The sequence below is a fragment of the Mesoplodon densirostris genome, chromosome 9 (assembly GCF_025265405.1).
Source record: "Mesoplodon densirostris isolate mMesDen1 chromosome 9, mMesDen1 primary haplotype, whole genome shotgun sequence".
Lineage (NCBI taxonomy): Eukaryota > Metazoa > Chordata > Mammalia > Artiodactyla > Ziphiidae > Mesoplodon > Mesoplodon densirostris.
This window is the reverse complement of record NC_082669.1, coordinates 108,708,178-108,723,017: the sequence shown is the minus strand read 5'-3', so window position 1 is coordinate 108,723,017 and position 14,840 is coordinate 108,708,178. Positions and strand designations below refer to the sequence as shown.

The 14,840-nt window shown below is 41.6% G+C and overlaps 2 protein-coding genes across 2 annotated transcripts in view; both read right to left on the bottom strand.

The window, feature by feature from the left end:
• GALNT11 (polypeptide N-acetylgalactosaminyltransferase 11) overlaps positions 1–9,361 on the bottom strand; it is a 55,424-nt gene extending 46,063 nt beyond the window's left edge. Inside the window, exon 1 of the mRNA XM_060107672.1 lies at positions 9,185–9,361. The gene's annotated coding sequence lies outside the window, so the exon portion shown is untranslated. The remainder of the gene's footprint in view (positions 1–9,184) is intronic.
• A 3,609-nt stretch (positions 9,362–12,970) lies between these two features.
• Positions 12,971–14,840, bottom strand: part of GALNTL5 (polypeptide N-acetylgalactosaminyltransferase like 5) — a 71,011-nt gene continuing 69,141 nt past the window's right edge. Inside the window, exon 8 of the mRNA XM_060108416.1 lies at positions 12,971–13,126. Within this exon, the coding sequence (XP_059964399.1) occupies positions 12,971–13,126 (156 nt within the window). The remainder of the gene's footprint in view (positions 13,127–14,840) is intronic.

Sequence of the window (14,840 nt, the reverse complement as noted above, 5' to 3'; positions counted from 1 at the left end):
CAACAAATGTGAAGGCTTCCAGAAAATAGACTGGGAACTCTGCAGCTAGGGAAGGGAGTACGTTACAGGGAGGAAAAAAGCTACAGCAATGGAGAACACTTGTGAAGGTCACAGACATAGGCTGAGATTTAACTGAAAGATTGCAGAACTCTTACCCTCCCTCACACTTTTTACCATCACACCAGCAGGGCTCCAAATATAATACTGGTGGGTTACAGCTGAAAGAGATGCAAGACACAGACTCTCTCTGGGGAACAGTACTTAGAAAACCCCGAAGTCAAGAGGGCAGATATAAACAAGGGCACTAGAAGAACTTGAAGCCTCTGGCACCTGTAGCTACAGCAAACATTAAACACTGCCAAACCCCTAGTAGTTCCTATTACCTGATACAACATGTCATTCTTTCAACAGCAAAAACAACTAAAAATGCAAGGCATAATAAGAGAAAACAGTCTGACAAGACAAAGCAATCATTAGAACCAGACTCAGATGACATAGATTTGGGGATTATCAGACAGGGATTTTGAAATATCTGTAATTAATATGTTAAGGGCTCTAATGGAAAAAGACAACATGCAAAGAATAGCAGTGAAGCAGGAGGGAAGGAGGCAGGGCACAACCTCTGAAAGAATGACATAACTTAAGGACATGACATAAACTGATTAGAACCAACTGGGCCCAAGATGGCAAACAAGTCGACTTTTTCCACTAGACCTTGAGCCTCAGTATACGCTCACATCAGCAAGCTAAATGACACACTCACAGGCGCCAGGACAGTTCCAAGACTGACCATAAGGATCAAAAAGTGGACAGTGGCCCAGTTCCTGGAAATCCCCAGCCCTTCCTAAAATAGCTGGAATACTCCTCCCACTCATTAGCCTATGAAATTACCCACTCCCATACCCTGGTGCCTTTCTCACCTTCTGTGATGGCCCACACTCTTCTCTCTAAATAAATCCACTTCTTACCTATCACTTTGTCTCTCACTGAATTCTTTCTGTGATGAGACATGGAGAACCTGAGCTTCATTAAGTCCTGAAACCAGGTGTGTGATCTCAGTTGGAAGACTGTGGGTTTTGGCTGGGTTTGAGCCCCAGCCGTGTGGGTTCAAGTCCCAATCTGAGTTTTGGCTGGGTTCGAGTCCCGGTCACGTGGGTTCAAGTCCCAGTCTGGATTTGAGTCCCAGCATGTGGGTTCAAGTCCCAATCTGAGGTGCACGCTTTCAGAAGGGTAATGTAAACAGATAGAAACTGTAAGAAACAATCAAAAGGAAATGCTAAAAACCAAGAGCATTGTAAAAGCCCCTCCCAAGGACTCATCAGAAACTCCATACAGCCAAAGAAAGAAGCGGTGAGCTTGAATATAGGTCAACAGACACTTTGCAAACTGAAATGCAAAGAGGATAAAGAATGGAAAAAACAGAACATCCAAAAACTGTGGGACAATTTCAGAAAGTATAACATATACCCATTATTAGAATATCAGAAGGAGAAAAAAAAAGAAAAGGAAACAGAAGAAATATTTGAAATAATAATGGCCAAGAACTTTCCAAAATTAATGACAGATCCCAGGAAGCTGAGAGAACACCAAACAGATTAAATACCCTCAAAAACCCTCATCTAGGTATACCATATTCAGAAAATCAAAAGACAAAAAATCTTGAAAGAAGTTAGAGAGTGAAAAACACCTTAACTACAGAGAAAGGAGTAAGAATTACAGTGGACTTCTCATCAGAAATCATGCAAGCAAGAAGAGAGCAGAGTGAAATATTTAAAGTAAGGAAGAAACCCCACCACCACTTTAGAATTCCATATTCCTCGATATTATAATTCAAAAGTGAAGGAGAAATAAAGGCTTTTTCAGACCAAAAAAAAAACTGAGGAATTCATCGCCAGTAGATCTGTCCTGCAAGAAATGTTAAAAAAAAAAAAAAAAAATTCTTCAAGCAGAAGGAAAATGATACAGGTCAGAAACCTGGATCTACATAAAGAAAAGAAGAGCATCAGAGAAGGAATAAATAAAATGAAGATAAAATCCTTTATTTTTTTATTCTTAACTGACCTAAAAAACAACCATTTGTTTAAAGTAATAATAGTAACAATGTATTAGATGATCATAGCACACTGGTAAGTGAATGAGTGACAGCAAGGTCACAGCGGCGGGAGGCACAAATTGGGATTATGCTATTAACAAGGTATCCATATGACACATCAAGCAATATGGTGTTACTTTAAGGCAGATTCAGGTTTATTTAAAATGCATATTGTAAACTCCAGGGCAATCACCAAAAAATTTTTTAAATAAATATAACTGATATGCTATGTGGTAGGCAGAATAATAGCCCCCCAGGAATATCCACATTCTAATCCTCAGATTAAGGCAGCAGACAGAATAAGGTTGCTAATCACCTGACCTTAAAATACAGAGATTATTTGGGATTATCCAGGTGGGCCGGATGTAATCACAGAGCCCTTAAGTATGGAAGAGGCAGACAAAAGAGGAGATAAGAATGATGCAATCTACTGGACCCACTACTGCTGGCTTCAAAGATAGAGGAAGAACGCCGCAAGTCAAGGACTGTGGGTGGCTTCTAGAAATTTAAAAGGGCAAGGAAATTGATTCTCCCTTAGAGCCTACAGAAAGTAACATAGCCTTGCCCACACCTTGAGCTTAGCCCAGAGACCCATTTCAAACCTCTGACCTACAGAACTGTAAAAGAAATTGTGTTGTTTTACACCACTGAGTTTGTGTTCTTTTGTTACAGCAGCAACAGAAAACTAATACATTCTAAGAGAGGAGATAGAGTTGAATCATATAGAATGCCCAATTAAAAGGAAACAGAAAAAAGCAATGAATACAAAACAGTTACAAACATGGAAGATATTTACTCAACTATATCAATAATCACTTCAAATGTGAATGGTCTAAAAAATACAATATCAAAAGAGAGAGAGTCACAGTGGACAAAACAAGATCCAACTATAAGTAGTCTACAAGCAACAAACTTTAAATATAAAAATGTATATATGTTAAAAGTAAAGGATGGAAAGCTATACCATGCTGACACTAACCAAAAGAAAGCTGAACTATATTAACTTCAGACAAAGCAGACTTTGTCAGATAATTAGGGATAAAGAGGGTCATTATATGATAATAAAGAGGTCAATTCTCCAAGAAGACAGAACAATCTTGTACTTGTTTACACCTAAGGAGAGGGTATCAAAACACATGAAGCAAAACCTGAGAAAAATGAAAAGAGGAGATAAATCCACTATTATAGTTAAAGACTTCAACAACACTGTCAGTAATTGACAGATCGAGCAGACAGAAAATCAGTAAGGAAATAGATGACCTGAGCAGCACATCAATCAACTTAATCTGACATTTAAAGAAAACTCCATCCAACAACAGCTGAATACATATTCTTCTCTAGCCCACATTCACCAATGCAGACCATATTCTGGGCCATAAAACACACTTGAACAGATTTAAAGGAACAGAAACCATACAAAGTATGTTCTTAGACACAGTGGAATTAAACTAGAAATCAGTAACAGAAAGGTTAAAAAAAAAAAACCCAGATATCTGGAAATTAAAGTCTCAAGAGAAATTTTAAAATATTTTGAACTAAATGAAAATGAAAATACAGCTTATTAAAATTTGTGGGATGCAGCAAAAGTAGTGATTAGAAGGAAATTTATAGCATTAAAATGGATTAGAGTTCAAGACATGAGTATGAATCCATGTTTAGCTTAACATGTTAGCTTTAGATACAGATGGTTACACATATATTTCCATATATGTACATATATATTTCCTTGCTTGTCAGATGAGAGGGCCTAGAAGAATGACACCCCAAGTGACAACAAGCATACCTAGTGCCCAAATCTTGGGGTTTTTTAAATAAATTTTATTTAGTTATTTATTTTTGGCTGCGTTGGGTCTTCGTTGCTGGGCGCAGGCTTTCTCTAGTTGCAGCGAACAGGGTTTACTCTTCCTTGTGGTGCACGGGCTTCTCATCACAGTGGCTTCTCTTGTTGCAGAGCACGGGCTCTAGGTGCACAGGCTTTGGTAGTTGTGGCATGTGGGCTCAGTAGTTGTGGCTCGCCAGCTCTAGAGCGTAGGCTCAGTAGTTGTGGCACATGGGCTTAGTTGCTCCGTGGCATGTGGGATCTTCCCGGACCAGGGCTCAAACCCATGTCCCCTGAATTGGCAGGCGGATTCTTAATCACTGCGCCACCAGGGAAGTCCCCCAAATCTTGGTTTCTAACAGCATTCTCCAATAAAAAGAACCAAAGCTCCTTGAAGAAATGACTGACTCTAGGACTGGGAAAGGAAATATACAAGATGAGCCTGAAGTACCTTGTAGTGCCAGAAAGTAAGGGAGTACCACAAAAAAAAAAAAAAAAGAAAAAACCCACAATGATGGGGGTATGTCAAAGGAACAGATGGAACCAACTGAAAGAGCTTACAATGGCCATAGCTAAAACAATTTGAGCAAAAAATAAAGTGGTATTGCATTATAACCCAAAGTATAAGATAAATATCCATGAGTTCATAGTGATAGGGACTACAGATGAAAAAAGATTGAGCATTAATAGGTTATTTAAAATCTATTAGTTTTCTTCATGTCTGAAATTTTCCATAGTAAACCTTTTAAATATATATATATATATATATATATATATATATATATGTGTGTTTATATATAAATGGGTGTGTGTGTGTGTATATATATGTAACCCAACAAACGCTCCTTTGACCTTTACACTACCGTTTTGGGTTCTGTATGTATGTTGGTTTCTAGGGGTTATAATGTGCTTACACGACTAAGTTCTCCACTAATTCTTGTCCATGGAGTCACAGGACACAGATTCTAGTAGTCTGTCCTTACGGGTTTTGTGTGTATTTGTATATATTAAGTATTTTCTCCTCACTTCTGCTTCCTCCTTATTATTTAACAGAAGATTCATAGATCAACTTTACAATTTAGTCTGTAGATAACAGAATGTTCACATGGAAATGCACATTGTAGGCTGTGAATAGATGCAGAGTATCAGAAGGGTGAATTGTACCAGTGAAGTCAGTCTCCTAGCTCTAAGTCCACTCTCTATACCCCAGTGGTTCTCAGCCAGAGCCTGAGATATTTGGCAATGTCTGGGAAAACTGGGACACCACCGGGGTCTTTTGGTAATGTCCAGAAGTATTTTTGGTTGTCACAGATTGGGGGATGCTACTAACATGTGGTGGGTAGAGGCCAGGGATGCTGCTAAACATCCTACAATGCAGAGGACAGCCCCCAGCAATGAAGAATTATCTGGCTCAAAATGTCAACAATGCCAAGTTTGAGAAACTCTGTTCTGTTCTGTAATGCTGGGGCTGAGACTCTACATATAGCATTTTTCCAACTGCAGTTGACCCTTGAACAATAAGGCAAGGAGGAACGACAATCCTCCACGCAGGTGAAAATCTGCTTATACAGTAGGCCTTCCATATCAGAGGATTCGACCAATCACATATCTTGTTGTACTGTAGTATTTACTGTTGACAAAAAAATCTGCGTATAAACGGACCTGTGCAGTTCAAATCTGTGTTGTTCAAGGTCAGCTGTATTGATAAACGAAACAACCTGGATGGACTTGGAAACACACAGGAAAAAGTCTTCAGTCTCAATAATTAGTAAAGACATGCAAATAAAAATAAGGTACTATTTTCTAACTCAAATTAGCAACATTTTCAGTACTCACTGAAGTACATGTAGTTAAATGATACAGTTATCAGTGATGAAAGTTATAAATTGCAGGGCCTTTTTAAAAAGCAGTTTAACAATGGCATAGGAGCCTTAAAAACCTTTACACACTTTGGTCAGTAATCCCACTTTCTCTAAGAATAAAAATCCTAAAGAAATAATAAATCAGGTGAAAAACTGGGCATATCCTAAAGCAAACTCTAAAAAATTCCATAATAAAGATATAAATAAACCACAGTAATATACAAGTAAGTACAAAGGCCAAATTAATTTTATTTGAAAAACTTGAAGGAAATGCCTTATAGAAGTTAAGATTTAAGTTTGACTTTAAGACTTCAATGGCCAAAAACTGAAATATCTCAAGCAGAAAGCTGAAGTCTTGAGAAACTGCAACATGTATTTGTTTTTAGTTTTCCAAACAGAATAACAAGTAGGAAGGTTGGCTACAATGAATACACACAGCTGGTTCAGGCTAGTGGAAGGTGATTAATTCTATGAGGACAGGCTGGGGGCTAAGACCCCGAGGATGAGAATTAACTTGTTCTGCATGCAAAAAAGGAAGATAACTAATGTCTTTAAGCAAATACACCTTAGGAAGAAAATTCTAGGAACAGTGTGTAAAATGGTTTGGACAGAGGAAAAAAAAAAAATCTAGAGCCAGGGAGGCCAGTTAGAAAAATTCCAGTAAGAGGCAATCCTGGCTTGATCTAGAGCTGTGGAAGTGAGTGGAGAGGAGGCTCATTGGCAGAAGCGTCTGCACTTACCAACTTGACCAGACATGGGGCCCCAAGGGAGAAAGGAGGAATAAAAACAACACTCAGTTTTCAAGTTTTAGTGACGCTGAGGAGCATGGAGAGAACAGATTTGGAGGCTTAATAGAAGATAAATTTTGTTCTGGACATGCTGCATTGGGGAGAACACTAATATGGAGGTATCCATAGCTTGAAATTCAAATCCAAACCCCAGAGAGAAGTTAAAAATAAACATCAAAATTACAGTTTAAGTTACATGGAAATAATAGCAGAGGGAGGTTTAAGTCATTAAGAGCGTAAAGTAGATTAGGGAGCAAGTACTGAATCTCTGGGGATATGCATATTTAAGGATCTTGTGTAGAAGGAAGAGACTGTGAAGGACCTGAGAAGGATCACAAAGTCCGAGAACCTCAAGAGGGGTACTGACCAGCAACACAAGGCATCACAAAGATTTACAGAGAGGGGCTTCTCTGGTGGCGCAGTGGTTGAGAGCCCGCCCGCTGATGCGGGGGACATGGGTTCGTGACCCGGTCCGGGAAGATCCCACATGCCGCGGAGCGGCTGGGCCATGGCCGCTGAGCCTGCGCGTCTGGAGCCTGTGCTCCGCAACAGGAGAGGCCACAACAGTGAGGGGCCCGTGTACCGCAAAATAAAAAAAAAAATTAAAAAAAAAAAAAGATTTACAGAGCGGTCAGATCAAGCCAGCAAGAGTTGAGGTAGGGCCATCAGATTTAGCAATCAGTAAGGTATGAAGGCCTTTAAGAAAACAGTTTTAAAAATGTGAAGAAGAGTTTGCTAGTTCCTCAAAAAGTTTAAACACAGATTCACCACATGACCCAGCAATTCCACTCCCAGATGTATACCCCAAAGAATCAAAAACATAGACTCACCCAGACACATGTAAACACATGTTCACAGCAGTGTTATTCATAGCAGCCAAAAAACAGCAACAACCTAGTGTCCATCAACGGATGAATGTATAAACAAACTGTGTTACAGCCACTCGGCAGAGTATTAGCCAGCCATACCCAAGAATGATGTCTGAGAGACACTACGGCATGGATGAACCTTGAACACATCAGATGAAATAAGCCAAACACAAAAGGGCAAATACTGTACGATTCCAATTCTGTGAGGCCTCTAGAATAAGCAAATTCAGAGACAGAAAGGGCTGGGAGGAGGGGAAATGGGGAGTTAATGCTTAATGGTTTCAGAGTTTGTGTTTAGGGTAAGGAGAAACTTTTGGAAATAGTGGTGATGGTGACACAATATTGTGAATGTACTTAGTACCTCTGAGCTGTACACTTAAAAATGCTTAGAGGGCCTCCCTGGTGGGTTCGTGCCCCAGTCCGGGAGGATCCCACATGCCGCGGAGCGGCTGGGCCCGTGAGCCATGGCCGCTGAGCCTGCGCGTCCGGAGCCTGTGCTCCGCAACGGGAGAGGCCGCAACAGTGAGAGGCCCGCGTACCGCAAAAAAAAAAAAAAAATGCTTAGAACAATAAACTTCATGGTATGTGTATTTTACCACCATAATAAAAGAGTAAAAAAAAAAGAAAAGAAAAGTGAAGATAGAACTCAAATTGCACAGAAATTGTCAAGAGAAGGCAGGAGCGGTGTGGACTACTGTTACATGACATTTAATTTGAAAAGCTCTACTGATAACATTAAGGGTAGAGAGAGGTTTTCTGGTTTCGATTTTTCTCAAGGCAGAGTAGACCTTAACATACGGTATATATCTAGGATATCTAGGTAACAGCTAAGAATTAAGTGTAGTTAAAAAAAAAAAAAAAAGTCTGGCCTAAAACTCTTATTTGGGGGACGAGAGTAGCACCACAATATTTTATTGGCGCATAGCAGTGTAAGAAGCATTTCAAAGTTATAATTTCATCTTACGTTTGGAAAACCAACCAACCAACCAACCGCTTTCCTAGCACGAAGTAAAAAAGGATGCTGGACCAAATCTTCTTCGATGATAAAAATACACAAAGCTCTTCCATCATGGGCATATTAATATTACTCAAACGGTGAAATCTACCAGTATTGGAGGGTGGAGACTTGATATTTTTATATTTATCCAAACGGCACGTACTTTAAGAGCCTGGGAAATTGTGCAAGACAAATAACCCAATTTCTTCAACAAATACCTTGCAAAGAAAAGGGAAACTTAAGATGCTCATCCACCGAACGCCACGCAAGGACCCGCTCAAATCCTGAGCGGCACAAACCAACCACTAAAAAAACAATTAAAAAAAAAGAAAATTCCTTTAAGGAAATGTGAACACTGCCCGAATACCGTGGAAACTGAGAGCAGGGTACCAGCGAGGGCGTTACTCAATTCGCTCTAGTTTCTATACGTTTTGAAAATTTCCGCAACCATTTTCTGGGGCATTTTAGCAAAAAAAGCCGTGGGGCGGCGGAGCAGGTCTTTCTCACGCCGCCCGCGGCCGCCCCCCGCGAGCCGGGCGCCCCCACGGCCCACCCCCGGCCTCCAGGGCCGCGTCGGCTCTGCCAACGCCACACACACTCCCGGACGCCGGGCCAGCGGCCAGAGACCCCGCCGCGGCCCGGAGCGAAGCCTCAGACGCTCGGGGCGCTCGGGCCGCGGCCGCTCGCCTGAGGCGCTGAGGGGACGGACGGAGGCCGCGCAGGCTCACACGCCGCCGCCGGGCCATCCGCTACTCACCCCGACGCCGGCAGCGAAGGACCCCGGCCTTTCGGGACTCAGGCTGTGGCATCTTCCCTCCCGCCACGGCCCGGGTCCGAGCCTCATTCGCCGCAGCGGGCGGAGCTGCCGGCAAGAAAACGCAGGAGCAGGCACACCAGCGCCCCCCGCGCTCGACCAGTGCCCGCGCCGCGGCCTCAGCCCGAGCGCGCGCCCGCCGGGACCACGTGACGGGCGGCCCCGGCGCCGCGCGTGACGTCACCGCCCGCTGCGGGCGCGTCGCGGCCCCCGGGCTCCACAATGTTCCCGAGGGTCAGCGCCTGCGGGTGGGCTCAGGGGTCGGTCGCGGGCAGCCTTCGCGTTTTTAACTCTTACATAAATGGGCTCATTGAAGACAAATGCCTTAAACATACTGAAAAATGTGCGACCCCGCTTATGATAAAAGAACTAGGTTAAAATGTCAAGGCTTGGCAGAAACTGTGATAAAACCTCACAGGTTGGTGGTAAGGGTGGGAAAGTACAGCGTGCCCGCAGAGCAGCCGCAGGAAGGCACATGGGGTCACGGGGGGCTTGCTAGAAATCCTGACTCTTCAGCCACCTATCAGTAAGCAAAGGATGTTGCAGCCATCAGGCCATCACATTACAGCCCCCGCACGCCCGCCCGGAGGTAACTCAGGGTGGAAACGGGCTGTCCGCTGCCAAGCCCCCAAATGGTGCACTCAGTATGGGAAAGAACAGGATCCTGGCTCTGGCTGGTTAGGGTGCACCGCAAAGAAATGATCTTAATGCGCCCTGGCTCTTGCATCTTACCATGTATAGGAAAGCACTAAATTCCTTAACTTGGGTTTGACTGATTTTCTTTAACAGTAACCTTTGATGTTCAGACTATCTGATCTTCGTTGCAAAAACTCCTATCTATCCTGTCTCCCCCCTTACCTCTTCAGAGCACTCCCGCAGAGCTACCTGAGAGGCTGCGTCCCAGACTTGAGTCCTCGGTTTTGTCTGCCAAACAAAGCATAATTCTCAACGTTTAGGTTATGCTTTTTTTTTTCAGCCGGCAGGCCCCATGCCAGACGTACTTAAGTAATCAAAATATGCGTTTTACCGCCGTGGCCAGTAAATTTATGTACACATCAAAGTCTGAAATTTATGTACACATCAAAGTCTGAAATCAGTGTCCTAAGGTGCAGTCAGTGCAGGAGACCGGCCATTGCTCCACCTTCTCCCGACCCTTGATGGTGTCAGACATTTTATTTGCCATTCTGATGGGTGTGGAGATCTGTTTCTAGCTGTTATTTTAAATGGGTTCATACTGTCCCACCAAATTAATGTACAGTCGTACCATTCCAGAAATTCAAGCTTTGGGTTGGCTCCAATTTTTTACCATTAGAAAGAATGACATGAATATGCTTTTTGCAGTGTAGCATCTAAACCCGGGGTCTTTGAGGCTGGGCATAGGCTAGTCTATGGGCTGTGTTCATCTATCCCTAGATACAGTTGCCAGAGGAAATATAGGAGGCTTAAAATTTGAATTTCAGATTAAAAAAATTCACTAGCATGTCCCATAGAATATGTGGAATATACTTTTACTAAGATATTATTGTTTATCCAAAATTCAAGTTTACCAGGGCATGCTGTACTTTTATTTGCTCAATCTGGCAACGCTAACCCTGGACAAGTTCTAACCTTAGTTTTCTGTTTTATGATATGGTAATAACAATAGGAACTATCTTGTAAGGTTGTGTGGATGAGATGAGATAATCTATGCAGAGTACTTACCAGGGGATGTGAAACATAGTGAGAGCTCAATAAGTGTTAGCTCTTATTTTTATTTCATCTTGGTGTGTCTTAGGATAAATTCCTGAAAGTATGCTTTCCTTACAGAATTCTCTGGCTAATGTAAGGCTTGTCCAAGTGTTTGGTCATACCCAAAACTGTTGTGTGAAAAGCCTTGAGCAGGTGAGCAGATACTTTCTCAACTAGCTCCAGAATACAGATCAGATTTTAAAATTTCTGTACAAAACCATAATTGCCACCTACCAGCAAGTATGGGTTTCCTTTCAATCACACCAAGTACTTGGATGTTGACTCTGATTTGTTTTCTATTCGAGTCAGCTGAAACAATATTCTAGAGGAGATTGTTTAAGCAACATTCTACATCGTTTCTAAGGCTTATTCATGCTATCTAGGACCTGAACTAAATTACATTAAAAAACTAAGACTGAATATTAGGCCCATGGCTCTAAGAAAAAGAACATTTTTCTTTTGGCAAAGCTGATATTTACAACACCCTTCTTTATGCTTACCAAACAAGATGATTCTCTGAATTTATTCTACAATTCTCTTTTTTCCTTCGGCTGCAGAAGTTTTATTTTGTATTTTACTCTAATTTTAATGGATTCATAGGTTTATTACAATCAATTTTTTATTACTTTCTAGAGCAGCTAAGGTATAAACATGGGCCCAGAATATACTAATCATGTGGCATTACTTTGTGCTGCCAGATTGACCTTTTAAAAGCTCAATCAAGTTACCCTGGCCATCTGTAATATTTGGGCACAGGTTTTTCCCATCTCTTTCCAGCAACAGATTTTATAGAGTACTTTGCCAAATACATGGGTATAATGACATTATAAACTGGTTCTTTTTTCTTTACATTGTATATATTATTTCAAAGAACACAAGCTCCATGAAGGGAGGGATGTTTACCTGCCCCATTGTCAGCTGCATCCCAACACCTAGAAGGACACCTGGCCTGAGATGACCATTCAGTTGTTGATTAAATGAGCATAATAGATGAGTCAAGTTGTTTTCTGTTGTAAAAAACTAGTTTATATTTTCTCCAGCAGAAGCTATGATTTAGTGATTCTATCCTAAGTCTCCTCCTTTTTACTCCTTTCAATGTATGCCTTCCCTCATTTTCTCATTCTCTTCATTTTGTGAATTAAATATATTTTTCACTTTTCTAGCTGCCTTCACCAGGGTGAATGCAACAGCCACCCCTCTAACCTGATAGACGTACTTTAGACACCTGGGAGTGTGTCCACACAGGATGGATATTGAACCTCGTTACCTCTTCCTCAATCCCAGCTGAACAGTTTTCTCGAGTCATGTCGAACACAGATTATCCACAAGGCATGCAAGCCAAGAAGTGTCAGGAGAGCTGTAGGCCAGAGCCATAGGAGGGAACAGACATGAAAAAGGCAAAATCAGAAGTAGGGAAGAGGGAATGTCTCCAATTAACTGAAGGGCCAACAGAAACAAACAGGGAGGCTGGCCTGGAGAGCTGGACCAGGACACCCAGGCAAGTGACTGGACATCAGAAACTCAGGAACCCAACCAAGCAATGTGTCAAGGCCAGAATCTACACTGGCAGCAAGAAAGGAGCTCAATACAGTTGAGCCGAAGTTGGTATGGACCAACCAAGGCTCTCTGAGAATGTCTTTCTGGGGAGGTCACCAGCCCAGGTCACCTATCTGGAGTAGGAATTGAGTTGACCAAGAGTTGAGCAGTCCTTATGGTCTACCAGGACGAAGTGAGCTTGGCAAATAACTGGATATAACACACTTTATCTCAATCGATTTTATGATAGCCTTAAGTGTGTGACAACATGCATGTCTAATGTTTAAGGTCTTGCCACCCCAGAAATTTAGTGGCAGAAAAGGCACTTCTGTTGTAGACCATTCTGGTTGTACTTCTTACTGTAGTTCACATAGTTTCATGATGTTCCAAACTTGTTCTCTTCTCTACGTTGAAGGACTAGGGGAATTTTTAACGCTTTATGAATGAAAAGGATTGGTTTTCCTTTCATGAGACTCTCTTAGAGGGCTCCAATTCCGGGAAGACAGTATCCAAATACCACTGAAATGACTTGCAACCCAATTGTTTCCTTAATTCAACACGCTCACTAATATCTCCATAGGCAAGGTATTTCAGATTAGGTCTTCGTAAGAAAACCTGCTCCTAAATGGAAAGAAAGAGTCATTTCATTAAACCAGACAAATCTTTGGTAATCAAATCCTGATATCTAACATAGCAGTATATATTTTCATCTGAACCAAAACAAAACAAAACAACAACAGAAAACCTTCCCTCTGTATGGGGAGGGCAGAGACACACATAGGACCTGGGACTCACTCACCCCACATATATTCACTGGATATGCCGTGATAGACCACGATGAAAGTAGCACAGAGGGACTCTAACACTTCCATGGTTTCAGAAATGGGGGGTGGTGGCAGCTAAGGGCAAATTGACTCTGGAGGAAGACAACCTGGCTTCAATTTCTGACTCTGCTATTTATTAGCTATGTGACCTTGGCTGCTACCCTCATGAAACTGTGGTGAGGACTGAACACTTTCATACGTGCAAAGCTCTTAGGAGACTAAGGCTGGCACATAGTAGGTGTCATGTCAGTGTCGGCCATTATTATCACCACACCTGGTTAGTCTTTTCTGCGTTCTGATTTAAGGAAGCACCAAGTATGAGTGTCTAATGGACTCAAGCTCTGCCATGTTAAGAGGTATTCTAAGTAGACCAAAGCCTCCTTGAAAGCAGAACCTTTGTATCTTCATCTGTGTATTCCCAGTGCCTGGTATATTGCATAGTAATATTGTTGACTGAGAGGCGCTTGCCTACCCAAATTAGCACAGTATGGGCACGCCATGTTGGATTCTCCCCAGGGATCCTTAGGTCTTTGCCGTCATGTCTTGCCACTCCTAGTTCCCCAGGGGGGATTGATACAGAGAATGGGCCTGAGGGAGGGTGTCCTCATTTTGGAGTGAAGGCAGAGAAGACCTTAGGCAACATCTCCCTGTCCAAAGCCTGTTTTGCCCAATGGCATTCACTCAACTTCCCAACATGCTGTGTCATACAATCCATTGATTTTACGCCAAACATTACATGCTTTTTATATTAGATGGAACTTTTGGTAACTATATCCCCCATGAAATTCAGTAAACTACTCAGTCCTGACTGTGTTCAAGTCAACCATTTAAATCTGTGACCTCTGGTCACAGAAAAAAAAAAAAGCTTAAAATCTCTCATAACTAAGGAAATGCAATTTTAAACAATGAGATATCATTTTTAACCTATCAGATTAGAAGAAATACAAAGTTTAATTAAAACTAGGCTTGGAATAGCTGTGGGGAGACAGGCACTTTTATATACATTTGATGGCAGTGTAGGTGACAGTGTAGGCAGTGAAGGACCATTTGGACATTATTCATCAAGATTAAAGATGCACTAACTCATGGTCGACAAGTCCATGTCTTCAGATTTATTCAAGATATATCTGCACAAATGTGCAAAAAGATACATGTAAGGGATGTTCATTTTGGCACTGTTAAGGAATAACAAAAAGCCTAGATGATCAGAATGTTTATCTCTGGGGGCTATTTATGAATGGGATCAATTTTAAGAGATCCATTCAAAGGAAATATTTAAAAGGATGACATGTTTTTCTGCTCTGATTTTAAAAGACTTTGAAAGTATGTTTTAAAATTATACTAATAAATGGAAAAATTACAACAAAATATTGCTGCTCAAATCGAGTTAGGTAAAAGAAAAGGATATATACTCGTGTGTATGTGCATGTTAACAGGAAACTATAGACAGTAATTTAGTGGTGACTTCTGAGGGGTGAAACTATGGGCTCAGAAAGCTTACTTTTCACTTC